General features: G+C 38.9%; 1 protein-coding gene across 2 annotated transcripts in view; it reads left to right on the top strand.

Moving 5' to 3' along the window:
* USP4 (ubiquitin specific peptidase 4) overlaps positions 1–22,541 on the top strand; it is a 46,779-nt gene that overhangs the window by 10,388 nt on the left and 13,850 nt on the right. For both annotated transcript variants that reach the window (XM_054978125.1, XM_054978126.1), the window contains exons 6-13: positions 125–186; positions 4,198–4,338; positions 6,754–6,871; positions 7,688–7,861; positions 10,038–10,196; positions 12,631–12,855; positions 14,767–14,850; positions 17,847–17,941. In XM_054978125.1, the coding sequence (XP_054834100.1) occupies positions 125–186; positions 4,198–4,338; positions 6,754–6,871; positions 7,688–7,861; positions 10,038–10,196; positions 12,631–12,855; positions 14,767–14,850; positions 17,847–17,941 (1,058 nt within the window). The remainder of the gene's footprint in view (positions 1–124; positions 187–4,197; positions 4,339–6,753; positions 6,872–7,687; positions 7,862–10,037; positions 10,197–12,630; positions 12,856–14,766; positions 14,851–17,846; positions 17,942–22,541) is intronic.

Raw genomic sequence — 22,541 nt, 5'->3', positions numbered from 1 at the left:
CTGAGGCCATGTGGTTCATCTGAACTAAGGGCTAGATTTTTTTTCTTGTCAACGTATATTTGCTTGTATTTTTGAAAGACACAAAATAAAATGTGTCTGTTTATCTTTATTATTTCCTTTCTAGGTAGTTTTAATAGAAGTGAAGAATGAAGATGGTACATGGCCCAGGCAGTCTTCCCTGGTGAAGTAAGCATTAATTCTTTCATTCTGCCTGAACTCACTTCAAAATTGAATCTCCAAATCAGAATGTGAAGACCGAGTTGATGATATTTGAATTTAGCTTCTCTGTCTCTCTCAGCTCTTGGAGCTGACATTGCAGCAAAGTGGTTCAGTTAGTGAGAGAGAGCTTTTAACTAGCTAATACTTCACATGAAAAAAGCTAGAAGTATGCTTTTCAGGTATATCTGATTTTCCTGTCTCCTTACGACTGAATAAATATCTTATTTTTATGCGGGGAATAAGCTATTATCCTTAAGATGTAGAGAAACACTCAGTTACTTAACACATTTTTACATAACAGCTGTATTGAAGCCTGTTGCAGTTGTTACAAATCTGTGTGAAGAGCACCAGGAGGCCAGAGCATTATTTTTATTTATGTAGTACTATGTATTTAACATATGAACTGCTTCATCTTGGCCACATTTTACATATGCCAAAAAAGTCATCATGAGTATTAAAATGAGGAAGTCTCTAATGAATTTACTTATAGTATAATGCATTTTTATATTTCTGTTAACATTACAGGAAGGGGCAGTCTAAAAATATAACTCTAGAGATAGGAACTAAATATGCTAATCAGCTTGCAGACTTCTATTTTCCAGTAAAAGAGTAGTCTGGAATTGAATAATAAAGCTATGAAACTTGTAAAATATTGAATATGTACTTATTCTGACTGAGAGCATTTGGATCAATTAAGTCATAGCCATGCTGTTTCATTACTTTCATTATTCAGAAAAGCTGTGTGTTTAAGTATAAGCGATATAATTACTAAAGATGATAAGCGAGCAGAGTGCTTTCTCACAATGAAATTACCTTCTACCTTTTAAGCATGCCTCAGTCTATCTGTGCAAAAAGAACTACCTATTTTTTTTGTTGGGGCCACTAACTACTATGGTCTAAAATGTTTCTAAAATTACATTCAGACATATTATGATGCATGAACCTGGTTCTGGCTTGGTTCTTTGCCCACATACTTGCTTTGTTCCTATCTCCTCTTCCATTCCTTGTCACATGGAATGCAGTGAAAGAATTCTGGTTTAAAACAAACTGGTTACCTGCAATATACAAATGCAGGTACCAATGTTAACAAAGCCCCCCCCCCCCCCAACACAAAGCAGGATTTTAAAGCGCAGTTTAATCCAGATTTAAATTTGCAATTTGTTGGGAGGAAATTAACTTTGGTTAACCTGGGGGCCTGTATGCTGTGGAATGTAGATAACTGGAATTTGTTATAAACCAGGTATCCATCACTGTGCTCTGTGTAAGAAGGGATGAGGCACTTGAGCACAGCAACAAGCTGGATTAGTGCACAATAATATTGACTTAATGTTGGCTGAAAGCACTTAAAAACTTTTGGGATATAAAATGCCAACAGTTGATGTTAGTTACTTCTTTACAATGGTTTTTATACCACTTTTTCATTATTCAAAGTGGTTTATCATAAAACAAGCAAAATTATAGCTCCCTCCCCCCTATTCCCAGTTTCAATTCCTATTGCGGCATGGATGTGTTAGCCCCTCGTCCTTGGCAGAGAGGAATCAAGTGCTGTTGTGCTTCTGAGGGTTGTTTGAATGGTCGTACTCTAACTCCTCCATCCAGGTCAAGAGGTTTTTAATGTCCTGGGAGGCAGGTGCTGCTTTTCCTCTGAAGGTAAAATGGCAGTTCTTAGAAAGTCTAGATATTACTTCTGTTTTAAATGTCTTTTTCAGTGTAGTATAGTAGGTAGTGCTGGATTAGGATCTGGAAGACTCCCAGATTCAAACCCCCACTTTCTCATGGAAGTTCACTGGGTGATCTTCAGCCAATCATTCATCTAGATTGGTTGATTCCCTGGATAAGTTAAATTGGAAAAATTATATTAGCTGTTGCCCACAATTAAATTTTTTCCATCGTATACTTCTACTTATTTTCCTAGATACATTCTATTAAAGATCTTGTGACTTTCCTATCTGTACATAGCTATCTTTTGTGGTAGCAGTAACTCACTTCATTCTTTTACTGGTATACTATTTCCAATGTACTCATACCATGATCTACAGATTGGTTTGGTTGTTATGGCTATGTTAACCTCAAGCAATACCTGATATAATTGTATTGCTTGATAACCTTTTTATAGTAAAATGCCCATAGTGCTTAGTTTCCTCAGTTGTGTTTGATGTTTGTAAGGTGTGGGCATAATATAGTGTGATTTATATGCCCTTCGTTGTCATAAAATAAAATCTTTGTTCACTGAGCTCCGTTTCTCTCCCCACCCACACCCTTTGAACTGAAATTTCCTAAATTTTTTGGTATAACTCATCTTCCATGTAACAGAAGCTTTTGTGTCTCTGTATTTCTCAAGTGGTTGGGTTAGACAGCAAGAGTTCATCTCCATATGTAACTTATGACCTAGAGCACATCAAAGTTCAGGATACTCTGTTTTCCTTCTGATCTGATCTGACAGCCGCAGTTTTGTATTGACAGTCACAGCTTCCTTAGCACATATGAAGCAGAGTCCTGTATGTACAGTGCAAATACAGTTCTTACAACCTAGTATAAAAGGACCTGACAAGTTATAAAGACATATAATTGCTAGGAACAGCTTGTTTTGTTCGCCTGGATTTCATTGTTGCTTTCTGGGCTTGATTTTCTTTTTTTAAAAAAAATTGCTTCTATGAAAGAGCTTGTTTTGTTCACCTCGATTTCATTATTGCACTCTAGGCTTGATTTTCTTTTCTTTTTTAAATTGCTTCTATGAAAGAGGCATGAATCTGCAAAACAATTTAGAAGCATTTGAAAAAACAGTTACTGACTATTACAGATCTTGTCAGATCCTGAGGAAAGAGTGACTGCTGCTGGAATTAGTCTAGCTGTATTTACAAATCATCAGTAGAATGAGCTAAGTAAGGAGCACCTATTTAAGCTTACATTTTAAAAAAGGCATGCGATCCAATAGATTAATGTTACCACTGCCACCCCTCCAGGGGAAACTTCTCCATTGCCTTCCTTCTGTTCCTTTGGAAGAAGAGGTAAGTTTATTTGCCTGTAAAGCCAAGGTCCCCGACCCCAACCCTTTTCAGCCTGCAAGCACCTTTAGAATTCTGACACAGGATGGTGGGTGCAACCACAATGGCTGCTTTGGAAGGTGGGTGCAACCACACAATGACTTTTGAAAGGTGGAAAAAAATTGATGTATTGATGTTTTCAACTTGAATTATAAAAATAAATTAAAACTGGGAAGATATGATGATTTCTATAGAAGATCTAGTTAGGTCCATTGAGCAGCATTAAGCATTTTAGCCATGCAGCTCAATTTTGCTTAGTCAGCATCAAGTCCTACTCTGTTTTTAGAATGTCACTCTGCTAATTGCACAGAAAAGTACTTTACATGAAACCACTTTCTGCGTTATACCATACACACAAAAAACTCAAAGCCCCACCCATTTTCTAAAGCCACTTGCAGTGAAATCCTAAGCAGAGTTTTAATGGGCTTAGACTGGAGTAACTCTGCTTAGGATTTCACTGTTAGTGTATTTCCATGGGAGCCACATTGGTGACCCCTGCTATAAGCAGTGCCAATAAGGATCTTAAAGATCTGCCTTGCACCAGCTAAGACCAGTACTTTAACTAGCCTAGTACTGCCTGCACTGGCTGTTTGCGCATCAAATCCAAATGTTTAAACATAGGTCTTTTTTAATGATTAAATGATCTTTAGAATAGATATTTAACTTCAGAGTATCATACCAGTGCAATGAATATTCACTAACAATAGGAAATCTTGATGTGGATGAGTGACACTAAGAACGTGGTGGTAATTTTCCATAAGAAACAACCTATCTTGAGTGTCTGGTACCCCAGTAACTACTTTGGAGTTGTTATGTTTGAAAAATAGAAATTTTAACCGTTTAAAATAATGAGTTCCTGTGCCAAAAGGACAGTGCCAGAACCATGATTTTATTTAGAAAATTGTTGGTATTTCCTGGTTTTTCTTTTTCCTAGATCTAGCACTGTGACTAGAAGTCTAACTACCTCTTCAAAATCACCAGCAAGTTCTTGCTCCTCAGTACTTGCCTCTTCATCCATTACAAATGGTGATAGCAATAACTCTTATGGGTTGAACTGTCCTAGCCTTGGCAAAGGGTAAGAGCAAGAATGTTTTTATTGTGCTTTATGTAACTTCCTTCTCTTAATACCTTTATACATTCTCTCCTTTATTAAATAGGATCCTGCCTGGAGGATGCCATAGCTCCACTGTTCTCAATCTAATTTTCCAAAACATACATAACACTGTAGCTCAAATTCCATTGAGCCAGTAGCATTTCCTTTGCACATCATGTTGCCATACCTCTTCTTCCCTGATAGCCCACTTGCTGTTAAGTAGGGAAGCAAATTGTGATTTAATGTAGCCCGCCATAGCCATTAGAGCTATGAGAAATGTGATGCTGCTGTGTAAAATACCAGAGTGACAGGGTCATTGTTGATTACTATTGGCATTGGATTAGGTTCAGATGCTAACCATGCTATGATCTTAAACTACCACTGAATCTCAAGTATAAATAAAACACCCTTCAGAATTATAGTAAAGATGAATAATAGTTTCTATGTGATACTAATTATAAAACTTACTTATTTGGGACATCTATGCCATGTGCTTCCCAACTCTTTTAAGAAAAGTGAGGCTGTCAGGAAGGCTTTCATACTTCTGTTTCACTGAATGTAGTAAACAAAATTGTTCAGAAGGGTGTTTTAATAAAAGAGATTAGAACTGTAGTATAATGGAACAGTTCAGGTCGCTTAATAGGATTGTAGTCTGTTGCACTACTTATTGTATGTGCCACCTTGTTTTTACTACTTTGTCTTCTGTTCAGTAACCCACTTTCTGCCTTATGGTATGTAATAGCTTAGAAAGGGATTTTGTTTGTTAGCACTGTTTTCCAGTTCTGTAATCCAAGTCCTACTTCATTGTTTGTTGGATGTCTAATGCTGTCTTTTAAAAATATTTTTAATCTGCCCTAAGTCCCACTGAGAAAGATGGGCTATAAATAAAATAGATGAGCCACCAGTGGATAATAAAAGCAAGAATAATAGCCATAAAAATCAATAAACGTTTAAAAACACTTACTTAAAAACTAGTAACAGTGAAACATTAAAAGCAAAAACAAAAATGACAAGCAGAGAGAGCCATAAGATGTGGAGAATTTTTTGAAAAAACATCCAAACACTGTGGGGGGGATGAAATTTTTTACCTAGCTTCTGCAGCCAAGTCAGAGGAGGAGCTGTAGTAAAGAAGTTCCACAATCTAGGTACCACCATACGGAAGGCCCTGCATCCTAAGCAATAGTAGAATTGAAAATTAAAATGTAAAAGAATTGGGGAAGACACTTCTGGCTGTTAAATCTCTAATATTTAGAAACAAAAATGGTAACTGAAATACCATGGCCTAGTTCTCTAAAACAGCTGATGAAGTTATATACTTGTTTCTCAACTGTACCACTTCAGACTGAAGAGGGAGGTTTATGGGGCCCCTCCCCCAACATACTACTTTTTCCTTGTACAGAGAGTTTTTTTTATAGCAGCATATTCAGTAACGTGAGCCCTCCTTTCATGATTTGCTGTTTAAAGTGTTATATAGGCAGTTTTCACACGTCTTAACCATTGTGCAAAACTCACAGAACAATGGCATCTTTATGGCATAATTTCTTGTCATGACTAGACATGGGCACAAACAGCATTACAAACAGAAAAAACCCACAAACAGCCCAATCTGCTGTTCGGGAACAAGCTGTTCGTGAGGCCCCATCCTAAATGAACAGGTGGTTGTTGCCTTTGGCAGCTGTTCATCAAGCCAGACAGTCTGGCACCTGCAATCAGTCCCCTTGGCAACTGGAGGCAGGGACTGAACTCTGTCTGAACTCCTTCTGGTTTTGTTTCTGGCTTTAACCCTTCAAAGTACTTTCAGCAGAGAGTCCCGTTTTTGCCACTGTGAAGAGAAAATGACAGCCAACGGGGAGACCCGTGGATTATGCCTTTCCTGGGGTGCAGTCTCTCTGAAACTTGGGGGGCCTTCAGAGGACAGTGAGGGCTATGTCCCCTTCAAATTTGGTGGGTATTGGACATTGGGAAGGTCAGTTTGTAACCCCTCAAACTAGCTGCCAGCAGACACTGCTGTTTTTGCCAGGACAGGGCCCTTTAAACTATCAGCAGGCAGGCGGCAGGGGGGAATCCCCCCTCCGCCTGCCAGCTGATAGTTTAAAGGGATCTTTAAAGGGCCAGGTAAGTGGGTTTGAGGGGAGGGGGAGCTCCTCATGTGCTGTTTATGAGGTCTGAGTCTGAGTGGCATATTTGGGTGTATAGACATAGGCATGTTATTCATTAACTGGAAAGTTTGCTACAAATCCTGAACTTGCTTTTTTCCTGTTTGTGAAGATTTTCGAAAAGAGTCCAGTAGCACCTTTAAGACTAACCAACTTTACTGTAGTATAAGCTTTCGAGAATCACAGTTCTCTTCGTCAGACGTGTCTGTAATTCCACTCCTGTGCATCTTTTCTCTTTCAGAGGCTCTAACTTTTCTTACAACTCCTTCAACAACAGAGAGAGTCCTCCTCAGTTACAGCCTGGTCTCTGTGGGCTCAGTAACCTGGGAAATACATGTTTCATGAACTCTGCATTACAGGTAAAGAGCTGGTAGATATTTTGAATGGTATACTTATTTCTACTTATTTTTATATACATGTTGTAATATCAGTTGTTGGGTTCCATTACTGCTTGAAAAGCTATAATATAGGCATGAGATAAACCCAATGTATATTATTCCTCTCCTTCCTTTAGTCATACCCTAATGTAATCCCTAAACTGACTAGTAGAAGAACTATGTATATGGCAGTTCTTCTTTGTGGTCTCTGTGCATCACACATATGGGATCTTATGCATGCAGAGCCTGCTTCAGAGCCTATGGAAGCTATAGAACTTTGAGAGCTTACCCACACTCAGTAGCTACTCATTGCATCTGTGCCAAGCTGTGTTCACCTGTCAATTCTTCCCTAAGCACCACAGCAACAGGTGCCTCTAGAGGGACCTTCTCATTGTCAGTTTCTTCAGACTATTTGGATACATGCTATGAAAGAAAGCAGCGGATAAAACTTTACTTAAATATGGGCAGAATGCTTATTGCGCAGTGCACAACATTCAAGAACTGTTCTGCCTGCAAGGGGGAGAAAATCCCACCCACAGATGTTGAGGCAATCAACCCCAAAGTTCCATTTGTCTCCAGGGCTGTGAACTAATCCTGGGGAATCTGCCCTAAAGCAAGCCCTAGAGACTGATCAGCCAATCAGAGCCCCTGGAACTTTACTGGTGTGGGAGGGTAGGGGGGAGCCACCTCAGCTTTAAAAAGGAAAGAAGTGATACATTTTCTTTGGATTGGGCTTTTGGATGAAAATGGAGAGTGGCATAACTGTTCTTTCATAGCTCTTGTCTTTGGATATTCTAGTGTTTGAGTAACACCCCTCCACTGACTGACTATTTCCTGGAAGATAAATATGAAGCTGAAATAAACCAGGACAATCCTCTTGGAATGAGGGGAGAAATTGCAGAAGCCTATGCAGAGCTCATCAAACAGATGTGGTCTGGGAGGCACTCTCATGTGGCTCCCCGCATGTTCAAAGTAAGTAGGCATTCTGTAAGCACAGCATAGCTAGATTCACAGCATAGCTAGATTCTGATGCCATGCTTACTGTATAAAGTTTTCATATTACACCTTAGGGAAGTTAATTTCTAAATCTCAGAAGCATTTAGCAAGGAAATTCTTCAGTCTAAACCTAGAAAAATTCCAAGCCTTACAGGGGACCCCTAGTGTTATAATGCCCTAGTGGGCACTAAAATGCTGTAGGTTAAAACAGATTTTTTGTGTATAAGATTTGATAATGAGGTATAAATTTGATTCTCAAGCTATTTATGCAGTTTTGAATTCGTTTAGAAAAATGATAAATTCAGGCTTGGATTGTCTTGCTTTTGTTTGTACTTGTGCCTTTTTCTGTTGTGGGGATACATGCCCATGAACACATAAAACTGCCTTATATTGAATCAGACCATTGTTCCATCAAGGTAAATATTGCCTACTCAGACTAACAGCAGCTTTGCAGAATATTAGAAACAGGTCTTTCACACCATATACTACTTCATCCTTTTAGGGACATTTCTCCACGGCCCTTTCCCAAGTATTCTACTGCTTTTCTGTGGAATTAAGTGCTTCTGTTCATGAAAGACTGGTTGTCTTTCAATGAACAGAACACTACCTAGCATCAGAAGAGCATGCTTCACAGTGGAGGACCATTTCCACTATGGACAAAGAAGGAGTCAGACAGAAACAAGGTTTAAGATCCAAGCCTTGGTAATTAAACATTTCTTGTCATTGTGTGGTAAAATAGGGATTGATTGATTGATTTTATTTTGCAGTCCTTAGACCAGATATACAAGAAGATAAACATATCTAAGAAATTTCACAATTTAAATAAAAGGATAAAAAGCAGTTTTAAAATTGAAATAACATCTAAGTAACATAACATTTTCTTAACCTGAGCATCGCCATACAAAAACTGGCTACTTGCTAAGTAATCTTTGGATCTTTATCAGCTAAAAGAAACTCAAGTTTTAAGTTTTTCAGAGAAATCCAGATTTTTTCCAACTAACGGGGTGATTAATTCACTACGCACCACCTTATAATGCGAGCATGAGAAAAACATGTGTTCCATGGTTTCCACCTCCCTTGACTGGCAAGTACAAAGCCTTTTGGTAAAGGTGATATTCTTATACTTGCTTTCAAGTACGGCAGAAGGAAGAGCAGAGCACCTGGCTAGAGTAAAGGCCTTTCTGAACCCTTTTACTTCCAAAGACGTTAGATAGTTTGCTGGTGTCACAGAGAATTTGATGTTTACCCCAATCTTTAAACTAGAGCAGTCAGATTGGCGTTCAGTATTTTCGATTCTCTGCTTCACTAGTTTTTTTGCATGCTCTATTCCCCAAGGAAGAAGCATTTGGAGAGAGAGTCCAATTCTCAGCAGGTATCTCTGAACAGCCTTCAGCCAGTTTGATTGATAGTTGTCACAAAATATCAGGAGGGAAAGACCTTGTGGTTTTAGATGTCCCTTCAACCACATATATATAGATAGAATACGGATCCAGGCTTCGACTTTCAAGCAACCTGTCTTCAGTCTTACCCTAGCATTTGAAACACACCTAGGTACCTGTAGAATGGCTCTCAGGAACTTAGACTGCACTCTTTCATGTGTTGCAAAGCACAAGCTGGGCGGCCCCATATACGAACCATACAGCAATTGGGCTAGGGTCTTAGCTTTATATAATTTGAGAGCAGCAGGAACAAAGGAACCTCCTTGAGCTCGATGGAATTTTACTATGCTATTTGCAGATCTTTCTCCTTGGTCCATGGCGTAGTTACGATGTTGGGACCTAGAGCCCGAGGACTGCAAAACTACCCCAAATATTTAAAGTTATTTATTTGTTCAATACGATGGCCATTAATTGACCATGACCAGGTCTTCGGCCTGCACCCAAAAGCAATTATCTTGGTTTTCTGATAATTGATTGTGAGGTAAAGAATTTTACTTTGTTGGCTCTCATTTTACACTATTAGCTCTCATTCTATAGAGAAAGAGCAACTTTCCAGATAACTGATGTGACCTGGAGTCCTCTTGACTTTAGTGCAATTGGTGTAAAAAACTCGAGTACAACCTTTATATTGAAATCTACAGAAATGAAACAGTTACTGTTTTTATTGCTCAGTTTTCCTAATATTGAATCTGTTATTTCATTCTTAATTTTAGACCCAGGTTGGCCGATTTGCTCCTCAGTTTTCAGGATATCAGCAACAAGATTCCCAGGAGCTTCTGGCCTTTCTTCTAGATGGTTTACATGAAGATCTAAACAGAGTAAAGAAGAAACCTTATTTGGAATTGAAAGATGCTAATGGCAGGCCTGATTCGGTACAGTATAAAGATAGTATAAAGCTGCTGCATTGCTGTGTGAACATAACAAAATGAAGGAGAAAAGTCAGACCCTCTTAATTTTTTCCTAAATAATAAAGAGTCCAGTAGCACTTTTAAGACTAACCAACTTAGCATAACCTTTCGAGAACCACAGGTCTCTTCATCAGATGCATTTATTTGTTTCTGCCTGTTTAACTTCCCTGTCTCTCATTGAGTATGTGTCTGTTTTCCCTCTTCAGTAATCTAATCCATAACCATTCTTCTCAACAGCTTCTGCCCAGTCCCTCACCTACTTAAAGGATATACATAAGGTTTCTGTTTGTTACTTTGTGTTCCCAAGGAATGAATAGAAGGTGAATGATATGTAGATCCTAAACATAATCTTGTAGCAGGGATTCTTAATATTCACTTCATTGACTCAATTCAGATGATCCTTCAGACCATAATATGGATTACTTGTGGATAAGCCCCAAGCTTGCAAGTTCATTTTCTGTGTGCTTATGAACACATTAAGAGCCTTATACTGAGTCAGACCATTTGTCTGTTGAGGTTAGTTTTGCCTACTTTGCCTGGGAGCAGCTCTCTAGAGTTTTGTGGTATTTTTTTACATTTCTTGTGATGAAGTTTTTCACAAAAATATTCCAGTCTCTTCTGTTGAGCACTCTCCAATTGTTGGTATCTCCCCTTTCCTTCCAGTCCTGCTTGCTCTGCAGTGACCAGGTAGTTTGAGTGCATGTGCTCTGGTCACCTCAGCAGTATGGTTTCTCCTTTCTCCAACTGAAGGAGAAAGGGAGGGAAGAAAAACTTAAAATGTTTGCTGTGCAGCTGCCAAGTGAGGAGATGCTCCCAAGACCATCTTGAAATAGTGTTCTCCTCAGTCAATGCCATTTACTTTGTTAACTACAAATTAAATACATGCCTTATTAATTACTTCAGTGTTTCATATAAATGGATTAATCATTGGAAATGAAGCAAACTGTTGCAGAAAGCAACTTATTTCTTAATTTATAACCCAACCAGTGCCATGTACATTTACAAATTAGAAATTTATTTTTTAAATTTATTTACATATTATTTATAATCCACTTTTCTCACTGGGACTCAAGGCAGATTACACAGTGTGAGTTAGTACAGTCAATTTCAAGGACATTTCAATAAACTATGTAATAGGGTAATATATAAATTTGCAAAGGTTTAAAACCTGCAGAAATCCAAATCAGAGTTGAAGAAATGCTGGAACAGAGCATTAACAATTCTAAGACTGACATATTAAACAACATAGAACTACCCAGTGGATCATACTTAAAGCAACAGATAATACATAGTAGTAAAGTCTGTGGTTTCTATCTCTTTATTGATGCATCTCTTTGAAACCACTACCTTTACAGTACATGCCTCCTATCTGAATAAAAAACTGTTTTGAATAATTCAGTTTTGCATCATTTGTGGAAAGCCAAGAGAATGGGAACTTTCCTTACCTCTTCAGGTAGGCCATTCCATAAGGTAGGCACCACCACAGAGAATGCATGTTGTATGGGCAGCTGTTGATTTTGCCCATCTGCAAGGTGGCAGCTGTAGAAGGTCCTGTTCAGATGAGCAAAGCTACTGTTGTGGAACATAAGGAGAGGGGTAGTCCCATAGATATACCGGATCAAGGCCATGGAGAGTTTAGTATGTGGTAGCCAATACCTTGAACTGTGCCCTGTAACTTATAGGTAGCCAGCAGAGTGCAGAATGAAAGTAATATTCATGTTGCTCCTAGCTCTCTGTAATAATTGAGCTGAAGTGAGCTGCACCAACTGGAGTCTCTAAGTTCTTAGAGGGGAGACCTAAGTACAGTACATTATAGCAGTCAAATCTCAATGTTACCATGACATGGATCCAGGCCAGGTTGTATTTTTCAAGTTAGGGGGCCATCATTCAGGCTAGACTGAGGTAAGGCTTGGTAATCTCTGTTAGGCACACTGATCTGCAGCCAGCCCATGCAATCTGTCTGTCTAGGTCAGTTGTAGATTGCCTCTATACCGATGAACTGTAGGATTTCCTGCAAACAAGCTTAAGTTGTTGTGGCTTCTGCAAGGGATCAACAATAGTGTCTGCCTCTGGTTATTTTACATTACACCATTGGGAGGCCTTCCTATTTTAACAAAGTTGCACTGTGAGCCAAGCTACAAGTGATGCCTTACACAGGTTGGACACTTGTCAGCTTACCTCAAGTTCTGATGGGAAATGTAGGCGTCCTGGTTTTACAGCTTGGCTCTCCATTACAGCTGCAAGACCAGGATGCCTAGATTTCCCATCAAAACTTGAGGGAAGCTGACAAGTGTCCAACCTGTGTCAGGCGTCACTTGTAGCTTGGCTCTACATCTCTGCTGTTTCAAATTCTTTGTTCTATGTATGCTCTTCTCTGCAATCTGTTTTCCTCTTACAGGTGGTGGCAAAAGAAGCATGGGAGAACCATCAACTGCGTAATGACTCTATTATAGTTGATATTTTTCATGGTCTTTTCAAATCTACATTGGTTTGCCCCAAATGTTCAAAAGTTTCTGTGACTTTTGATCCTTTTTGCTATTTAACCCTTCCATTGCCTTTGAAGAAAGATCGATCCATGGATGTGTTCTTGGTCTTTGCAGATCCACAACGCAGACCCACTCAAGTAAGTAAAGATGTTAATGTCAATATTTGCCAATAACATTGACCTCATTTGATGGTCATGTTAAGCAAAAGTGAGGAGGCCAATGAAGAATTGCATGAGAAATGAACTTGTTCTTTCCCCATCTATAGTGCCAGCAGTATAAGGTTGATGTAGTTCTTCAATTAGCCTGGGTCCTGAACACAGTATATCACTAGAAAAGAAGTGTACAACCTTTCCGTGGTGTATGTAAAAGTGTTTGTTGAAAGTGGGTCAAGGGATATACGCCTGAGGAAGTACCTTACTCCTTTAGATTGCAGGAAAGCAAACTGCTTGCTTTCTGACTTTCCCTTCAGCCTAGTGACTTCTAGGCAGAGAGAAGATTCTTGGAGGGTTAAGGAAGTATCCTCAGTAACAGTTTCTATTGATGTACCAGCCACATATAACAAATGACCAGCTACCTTGGAGTTAAATACTGTGAGTGCTGAAGGTACATATTGTCCCCCTGAAGTATAAAAGAGTCTGATGATTGCTTTCCCAATGTTGTTTGCAGCTCTTATTACTGATGTCACATGAGTTCTCTGTGAGAGGTCAGCACTGAACAGTACACCCAAATGTTTAAACTGAGTGACCTGTTTCATAGGCAGATCAGCCACGGTCCATTTATAGTCCCTTACTTTGTGTTTTCTGCTAAAAAATGACAACCTTAGGCTTTGCTGCATGAATTACCAAACCTTCCATGCAGCAATATTTAGAAAATAAAAAGTTTATGCAGATCCAACAGATAAGTTGGTTCTAGACAACAAGACTGTGTCATCTGCATATAGGAGAACTGGCAGCTTCACCGATGCAAGATAAGGAGAGTAGCAATCCTCTTGTAACAAAGGAATTAAGATCCTTAATATATAAATTAAATAATGGGGGCCAAAATGCACCTTTGCTTAACAACTTTATCCAGCGAAATACGGTCTGTCAGTACCCCTGAAGGACCACACCTAACTTGGGCAGTAGAATGGTCATAAAGTTGACAAATGAGAAATAAGACATTCATCCATAGATAGTTTTTCCAATTTTGGCTATAGTTTAGTATCAAAACCATTTCTGAGATCCATGAAGGCTGCACTTAATGATCCCATATTATTACCAGTATATTTATCAACAGTAAAATGTAGAATGTGGCAGTGATCAATTGCACTCACTCCCCTTTGGAAGCCAGATTGTTCTTTCCCCAAGACTGTCTTGCTGTCTTCAATTGAAACAGGAGGCCACGCATTAGCATCAGAAGATAAAGCTGGTTGAGCATTGAGTCAGTCCCAGTTGGATCAGAAACATGTTCTAACATGTTGTCTGAGTTTGTTCAAATGAAATCCAAGGATTTCAAAGGCCACAAAATGTCTTTATGTTGATTTTTGAATTCATTTAAGCAGTGAGACTGCTTAGTTCTAGGTGACAAGTATTCAAAACCAAGAAACTAAATAAACAAAGGAAAAGCTTTGAGGCAAACAAAATGAAGTGTTGACACATGCTATGATACCATACTGCTTGTATTTTAAGGTGGATTCCTGACAATTCTGATCATTGTTGGTGATGATGGATTGCTAGAGTTATCTGGAAAATGTGCTAAGGCAGTGACATTATTATGGAATAGGGAAGAAATGAAGAAATGTACTGCTGTAATGACACAATTTGACGGTGTTTAAAAACTGGATGCATTAAACAGAATCTGTTTTATACTAAGAACTTGGTATACTATTTCTCTAAGAATTTCTTTAAGTTCATTGAACCAGAAAAGAAAACTGTAGCTTAACTGAAAAACTGCAGTAGCATTATCTGCATTACAATATCAAGGCTGATTATTGGTACTTTTTTGTTTAGTTCATGTTCCTTGCCAGAGTATATTTTGCCTGGTATAAATTTAAATCTGTTTATTTCCAGTACAGGGTAGTTGTGCCAATGATGGGGGCTGTATGTGACCTGTGTGATGCACTCTCAAAACTTTCTGGAGTCCCTGCAGAAAATGTAAGATGATGATCAATTAAATTCGAGGGCACTGTTACAGATGAATGATAAAATATTAGTCAGAAAACTAAGGAAATTTTTAGAAGCTAGTTGAAAGTTTATAATTTTTTTACAAGAAAAAGGACCTCATAAAACCACATTTTTATTGGATCAGTTTCTGCTGGAGAAATGTGCACATCTGGAGAGAAACTGCACAATATTCAAATTTATGAAGATCTTCCTTAATTCTGCTGTTCGTATTCAGCAAGGCTATTCATTCCAGGCATATGTCTTAAAAGGTGTTCAAATTTTGTTTTTAGGAGACGTGAGCAGTTTGATTCTAATTACAATTTGTTAAAATGTTTGTCTATGTGGAGACTTGGTAGATGAAAATGCAAATTGGTAGCTGTGTTAAGTCTTTCATAGCAAAATAAAATAAAAATCCAGCGACACCTTAAAGACTAACGACATTTATTTCAATAAGAGCTTTCAAGAAGCTCACTTCAGAAGGAAAATCAGACTGGGAATTATTCTTACAGGGAAGATTACAGTGGGGCAGGGCAAAGAGGCTTGGTGTGAATAGTGCCAGGAGTCTTTTAAGTGTAAATTCTCAACATAAGAAGAAAAGAGAGGAGTAAAGTTAGAAAGGTTAAGTGTGAATCTGTCATAAATCAGAGCAGTTGCACATAATGAATGATGAGAGAAGCAAATAGTGATGAAGTAGATAAGCAAAATGATGAAGTAGGATGTAAATAGTTTAAGTGAAATTAACTGCTATTGGTACAAGGTTATAGTCTGATGAAACACATTAAGAACAGCTACTCAACATTTTTAAAAAATGGGTCCTGTAGATCTTTTACTGTTACTGGACCCAATAATATCAGCAACACCATCCTGGGGCCGTACACTTGCAAATTATCCAGTTTATTATGTGTTTTCATGTGCCAATAATGCCCTTCTACTGCATATTGTATTGGACAGAGCTTGATCTCTGCATGAGAGAATCAATGAACACAAACTGGACATATAAAATTGCAGCATTCAGAAACCAGTGGGGGAACAGCCTAAGTTACCTCATAGGGTAATTATTTTGAGGACAAAGTGGAGGATGTGATAGCTACTTTGGGATTCCCATTAGGAAGAAAATTGGTGTGCACATTTAAAAAAAAATTTTGTGTCCTTCCTTGAGTGCCTGGCCCTCTTAAAACCTTGAGGATGTTATGTCTTTGGTAAGCTATTATAGCAGCCAGTTGGCCAGCTTAGTAAAAGTCTGCGGCTTTTTAATGTTCCTTTAATTTCAGTCTCTGATGTTTGAAAGAAACAAACAGTGAATAAACTTTTTAACAATAACATTTTTAAAAAACTGACAGGGAAAAAGAATGAATACCGAAAGATCACTCACTACAAAGTTTTAAATGCAGAAGAACAACAATTATTAGTCTTGTTGTGATAGATATAAACCTGGCTTTTAATTGACCCTCTAGGATCAATTCCTGGAATTCCTGGGAAGAATCCAGCAATAAACAGCTATGTGTCTAACCATTTGCTTAAACTGCCATCCTAGACTAAAGGAATGACTTTCCTGACTTTTCTTTCTGAGGCTAAAGGAATGCTTTCCTAACTTTTGATGGCCCAATAAAGCTAGTGCTGCTGGGTAAAACATGCCTGGCGGACAGAGGGCATGGAGGGAGGTTTCCCCAACTCAGGGTTGATGGTGGTGGTACAGAAACCCACCCTCTCAGGAGAAAGGTTTAAAAAATCTGTAAGCCCTTTCTGTATATTCACTTGGGATCAGAAGTAATAGGTACAGAGGAAAGACTTGCCTCTATTTCCTGACACTCTGGCAAGATGCAAACCCATCCAACAGAAGGTTTAGGATACTATGGTAACATCAGTGACTAAAGTTAACTTAGCTAGAATGCTTTCTTGTTTTCCTTTGTATTGGGCTGTCTAGCATTTGTCATATTTCCTTCCTTGCATTTTTGTGTGCTGCATTATTTATTCTAGCGTAGTACAATATAGATCTTTCTTTGATTATGAACAAGCTGTGTGAAAGATTCTTCCCCATGTGCCCAGATGCTTGTTCATGCTAGCACTCTACCTTCACTTAGAGACTGCTGGTGAGAGAGACTGCTGGTGGGAGGAAAGTCTGATCAATCAGTTTGATGGTGGTGGGACCGAAGGAAGTATAGCCAAGGGGAGAGGGAAGTGTGGGGGTTTGCCCACTCAGATGCAGCAATCTCGTAGGCTCTCCCCCTGGCCATAATTAGCCTTATCATTCCTGTGACTTTATTGTATATGGAATAGTGTTTTAATGTTTATTTATAATGTTTTTATTGTTTTTAAACTGTATGTTATTAATTGTATGTTGTCACACCGCCCTGAGCCCATCTGACGGAGAGGGCGATCTAGAAAATCAATCAGTCAATCAACCAATCAATAAACAAAGTACATCTTTCCATGAACTTTATCAGCCCTTGCAAAGCAGTTTTCAGTCATTAGTATGGGGGACCACAGAGGATTTTCAACAGAACGTTACACATTTTGAAGCTGTTAATAAGCTCATTACAAGCTCTCTGTCTGAAGCAGGAACACGTGGTCTTTATGTAACATCATAAAACAACCTCAAGATAAAATGATAAATCATGGCTGATTAATTCTAAACTATACAAAAAGGTTGCTTTTAGAACAACTCCAGAGAACATGTAATAAATTTGCCTATCTCAAGTGACATCTCCAACATAAGTCCTGGTATCCAGGGAGGCTAAATTCTTTACAGCCACGATACTGGTATATTGGGCACTCATGCATATTGGTTACTATTTGTTCTTTGCTATATTGGTTTATTAACCTTGATTGAAAGCATCTTATGAGCTGCTGATACAGAACCCCTCAGTGTTGCAGAGGCTTTTGTTGAAAATGCTGTAAAGAAATTCTTTATTGTTCTCAAGTGACTGTAACTTGACTGTATCATACATGTACTTTCTAACTTCCATTTCTAATTTTTGCTGTTCTAGATGATGGTGGCAGATGTTTATAATCACAGATTCCACAAAATTTTCCAGATGGATGAGGGCTTAAGTCATATCATGCCAAAAGACAACATCTTTGTGTGAGTAACCATATCTCAACAGGGCAAATATAACTGTGCATTGTATGGCACTTGGTTTTTAACTGCCTGAAACAACCTGATTCCCATAATCTCTTCTAAAGATGTTCCAGTAGTTCTTGCATTATGGTGTATGCTGACCACATGAAATAAGATGTGGCCCTGTAGCATGTCATTACTGACTTTGGGAATGCATATTTGTTGAATATTGCAATTTTTACAAGGACACTATCTTCTCAAGGTTTTTAAAAAATTGTTGTTGAACTAGGCTCCTGTGATGTCTGAGACAATGGTACACTGAGTGTTTTGTGGAGGATATTCTCTGAATCGTTGTAATAAATGGGCAAATTAAAAAAATTTTTAAGACTTGTATTTATATGACTTGTGCTGGTCATAGACCATGTTACTGAATCTGATCTGATCATGGAGAACAATCAGTGGTCATTCCCATGTTGAATTCAGCCAATAGAGAACCTGAGTCTTGTAGAATAGTGACAAAAGGATATTGAACCTAGAATAGGAATCCTATTTAGGAAGGCTAGTTGCTAGGCCAGCCCTTGTTTTCTGCTGTTTTCCCCTTTCCTTTCCTCACCCTGACTTATGCTATGTCTGATGTGGACTCAGATTGCTGAACATTTATTGCATTATTTATGTTATTATGTCTAGTCCTATAAAGCAATATATACTTGTAACACTTGGGGATAAATGCTGTGTGAGCAGTACCTTTTACTCATCTTGTCAGTCTATAGTCATCTGAATACATACTTCTAAAACTTTTCTTATGATGGTGGCCTTGGTTGCCTTGAGCCTCGTTTGGTCCAGCATTTATTAATGTATGTACATTAACGTACTTGGGACAGCTATAGGGAACTGGTAGTGTTTGCATCTATGATTATTTCTTTTTATGTAGTGTTTATTTAGTAGAGCATTTGGCAGTCATTTCCTACATTGTAGACACAGGGTAGAGTATTGATGTCTTGAGAGAGAAAAAAAAATGGTAGCCAGCAAAGCCCCTAAATATTTGCATGTGTAATTAAACTTCTAATGGAGACCGCGTTTGTGAGAGAATCCTAGTACTTTTAGGCCTCAGGTTCACAAACTTTTCAGATTTTGCAACAGACGCGTAGTAGCACCTAGACATGGGCACGATCCAAAAAATAATCCCGATTTAGCTGATCGTGATTCCGCGGTGGCGCCGAACCCAGGTACCCGAACCTCACCGATCACGTCCCGTTTCTGATACAGAATCGGGAATCGGGAAGGCCAACGCGGGAGGGCGCCCCGCGGTTTCCAGCGCTAAAGGAATGGTGGGTGAGGAGGATGGCGGCCGCTGGGCCCGGCAGGCCCGTGGAGGCGGCGGTGAGCCACCTCCCCTCAGGGGGCGAGGGGGTGTCTGTCCCCACGGGAGTGTGCCGGTATTGTCATGGGGGGGGGGGGGAAACCAGAGGAGATAGCTCCCTATCCCCTATCCGCTGAAGCCCAAAGCTAAAGCTCCCTCTCTCTCTCTCTTGCACTTTCTCTCTCCAAAAGCGGCAAGTGAGAGCTCGTCTCTGTCCCACTCCACCTGCGAGGCAGCACATGGCTATTTATAAAGCCTGGGTCTGCTACGCAGGAGGGCTGTGTTTGGCCCTAAGAGCTGCCTCTCAGGCTTTGCAGGGATGAGATTCGAGTGCCCATGGCTACAGAAGAACACGCCCTTCCCCCGCCCTCCCCTCCTCCCAAATGGACGAGACAGGCGCGCGCTTTTCTGGCTGTTCCGTGGTTGGAAGGAAGCCCTGCTGATCAAGGAAAGCTGGGCTTCCATTCGCGTTTCCAGGGCGACAGAAGGAGGGCAAACTGCTCCGGCATTCCCCAGGCTCCGTTTCCACGGGGCTCCGTTCCCTCAGGAACAGATGGCTGGTGCCAGACTGTCTGCAGACTGCAATCCCGAACGTAAACCGATCGATCCGATCGAGACCCGATAGAGCACCCCACCCGAGCGCTGAACCGGGAGCCGTGGACGGAACGGATCAGCCTGGTCCCGATGGCGCAAACGCCAAAATTGGGGCAATTTTCAGTCCATAATTTCGATCGTGCCCATGTCTAGTAGCACCATATTAATGTTATGCAGGAGCTTTGAGCACAAATGTAGGCTGCAAAAGAAGAGCTTCGACAATTGCATGAATCCAAAGGCTAGAATGTTGTCAATATTCACAGATACATTTATTGGGTTTTTACCTCTTACAGGCTTCTACAACTTCTTAACAAATCAATGGCTTTTTTGTATACAAAGTCTTATCTGATTCTTTATAGTAAAACTTGAAAATGGTTAGCTCTTAATGGTATTGTGAAACCAAATTATCTATTTGCTAAAGGAAATATACTATTATTGAGTTTGTATTAAAAGCCTTGGCCACAAAATTCAGTAGGTAGTCATAAGCAGGCCACTGTTTTCTTTTCCTCAGGCTGTAATAGGGAAATAGGTTAGTACTGTACTATCTATTATAGTTGTTGAGCAAGTTAGTTTTTTAAGGATCTTTGATTTCCTTTTATAGTTGAATTCAAATCCTTTAGTTCATAGTTTAGCTCTAATTTGTAAATGCCATGAAAACAGTTTAGGCTTATCTGTGAATTTAAAATTAATGTCTCCACCTTTCTATATAAAAATGCAAATTATATGCAAATTAATACGCTGTTTGGAAAACCAGCTGTGGGACATTTGCCCTTCATGAAAAGGAAACATCTGGAATAACTCTAGTGAAGAAATACAGTGGTAAAATATTGTATTCAAACTGAAAATCATGTAATGTATAGTTATGAACTGTTAAATGGGAGGCCATGAATGCTGCATCAGTTTGTATCTTTTTCATGTGAAACTTCTGAATGTACCCTAACATTCTCAGGGGAAGTTGGGATAACATATGGATTCCACATCTTGGGTGTACTTATGGCCAGTTAGATTTCTGAATTGCTTTTTATGCTTGCTGCTCAGCTTGAATGTCATGAGGTTGTAATTTCTGTTTCAAACAAACCTTTGTTATTAGGTCATAAATGAATAAATAAGACATAAGGTGTCTTAGCAAATCTGAATCGACCTCATGGGGAATGGCAAGTGTGAATGGCAAGACAGCCAGTGTGGTATAATGGTTAGGGTCAGACTAGGATCTAGGAGACCCAGGTTCAAATCCCTCTTCTGCCGTGGAACCACACTTAGACGAGGCACAGACACTCAGCCTAACCTACCTCACAGGGTTGTTGAGAGGATAAAATGGAGGACAGGAGAACAATGTAAATCACCCTGAGGAGAAAGGGGATATAAATGAGGTAAATAAAGTCATAATAATATGACTTGTGTGACAGTACCATAAATGCAAGCACTTTGGCTTCACTTAAGGGGAATTAGCACCGACTGAGACAATCCTCATTTTAAAAGCATTTGACTGTTTTACTTACAGATAGCACAATCCATATAATACTTTTTATTAGCACCAACCAAAATGACACAAAACAATATGCAAGCTTCTGAGTTCACTAGAATTCTTCATCACTTACACAAAGCACTTACAGATAGGCAAGCAGAAGCAATACAAATAGATCAGTGGCCCTTTCTTTGCATAACCAGAGACATTTGATGGCACTGAAAATAATTTCTGTATCAAGTGTTAGACGTACTAATACTATTGGCTTCCAGTCAGCTGAACCCTATAAAATCTGCTTATTTTATCTGAACAAATTCAGTGACGTTAACTGCCTCCCTGCCTTGCCTACTAATATTTATGCATGCATTATATATACGAGTGTGTTTCCCTTGTATCTCAACAAATGTGATTATCCAAAAAGGCTAGAGCAGATCTTGTTTTACTAATCTCACAAGCAAATTTCACAGGTGGTACTCTAGTTTAAAGGGGAGTTGGGATTCCTGTTTCCCCCTCAATAACTTCTCTCAGCAAAAATCTTGCTGAGTAAACACCTTTAAACTTTTTTACATAATTGAAAATGCTCTAAGGCCTTCAGATAGATCCACAAAAATTACCCAAAGAATTTTACAAAGTCCATATATACATAGAATATATACTTGTGTCACATTAATGATATAAAAGAGAATAATCTTCTAATACACAAAAATTTCTCTGCCTAGTTACCTGGAAGAGATTCTCTTACGGCACATTTACACCTAGTCTAGGGAATAACTTTGTTAAACATGGGATATATAATAATAGTAGAAATGTAAGTGTTCTGGGCATTTTGAGCTCATAGACCACACCCCTGGGAAAAAATTGGGAGAGAGAATTGATATGCGATATTTACTCCAACATAAAATTACTTTGCTTTAACAATGTAATATGCCTCATTCATTACCTTGTTATCATACAAAATTGTACTATTGGCATATTTATGAAATTTAAAAGTATAAATGCCTTAGGTTTGTTGCAAATATACCCAATACTAAATAAGGAGAGAGCACTGCTAACAGCTGTATCTTATAACTGCTTTATATTATCTTTGCTTTTGCTATTTGAAAAGTAGGGGAAAATAAAAGTTGAAAGTAGAAAACACAAACTTAATAGTAGCAAATAAGGTTTATTATTTGGACTTAAGAACAGTCTTCATACATTCTCAATAG

This window comes from Eublepharis macularius, chromosome 4, assembly GCF_028583425.1.
Source record: "Eublepharis macularius isolate TG4126 chromosome 4, MPM_Emac_v1.0, whole genome shotgun sequence".
In the NCBI taxonomy this organism is placed as follows: Eukaryota; Metazoa; Chordata; class Lepidosauria; order Squamata; family Eublepharidae; genus Eublepharis; species Eublepharis macularius.
Note: the sequence above shows the minus strand (reverse complement) of the source record. Positions and strands in the feature narration are given on the sequence as shown.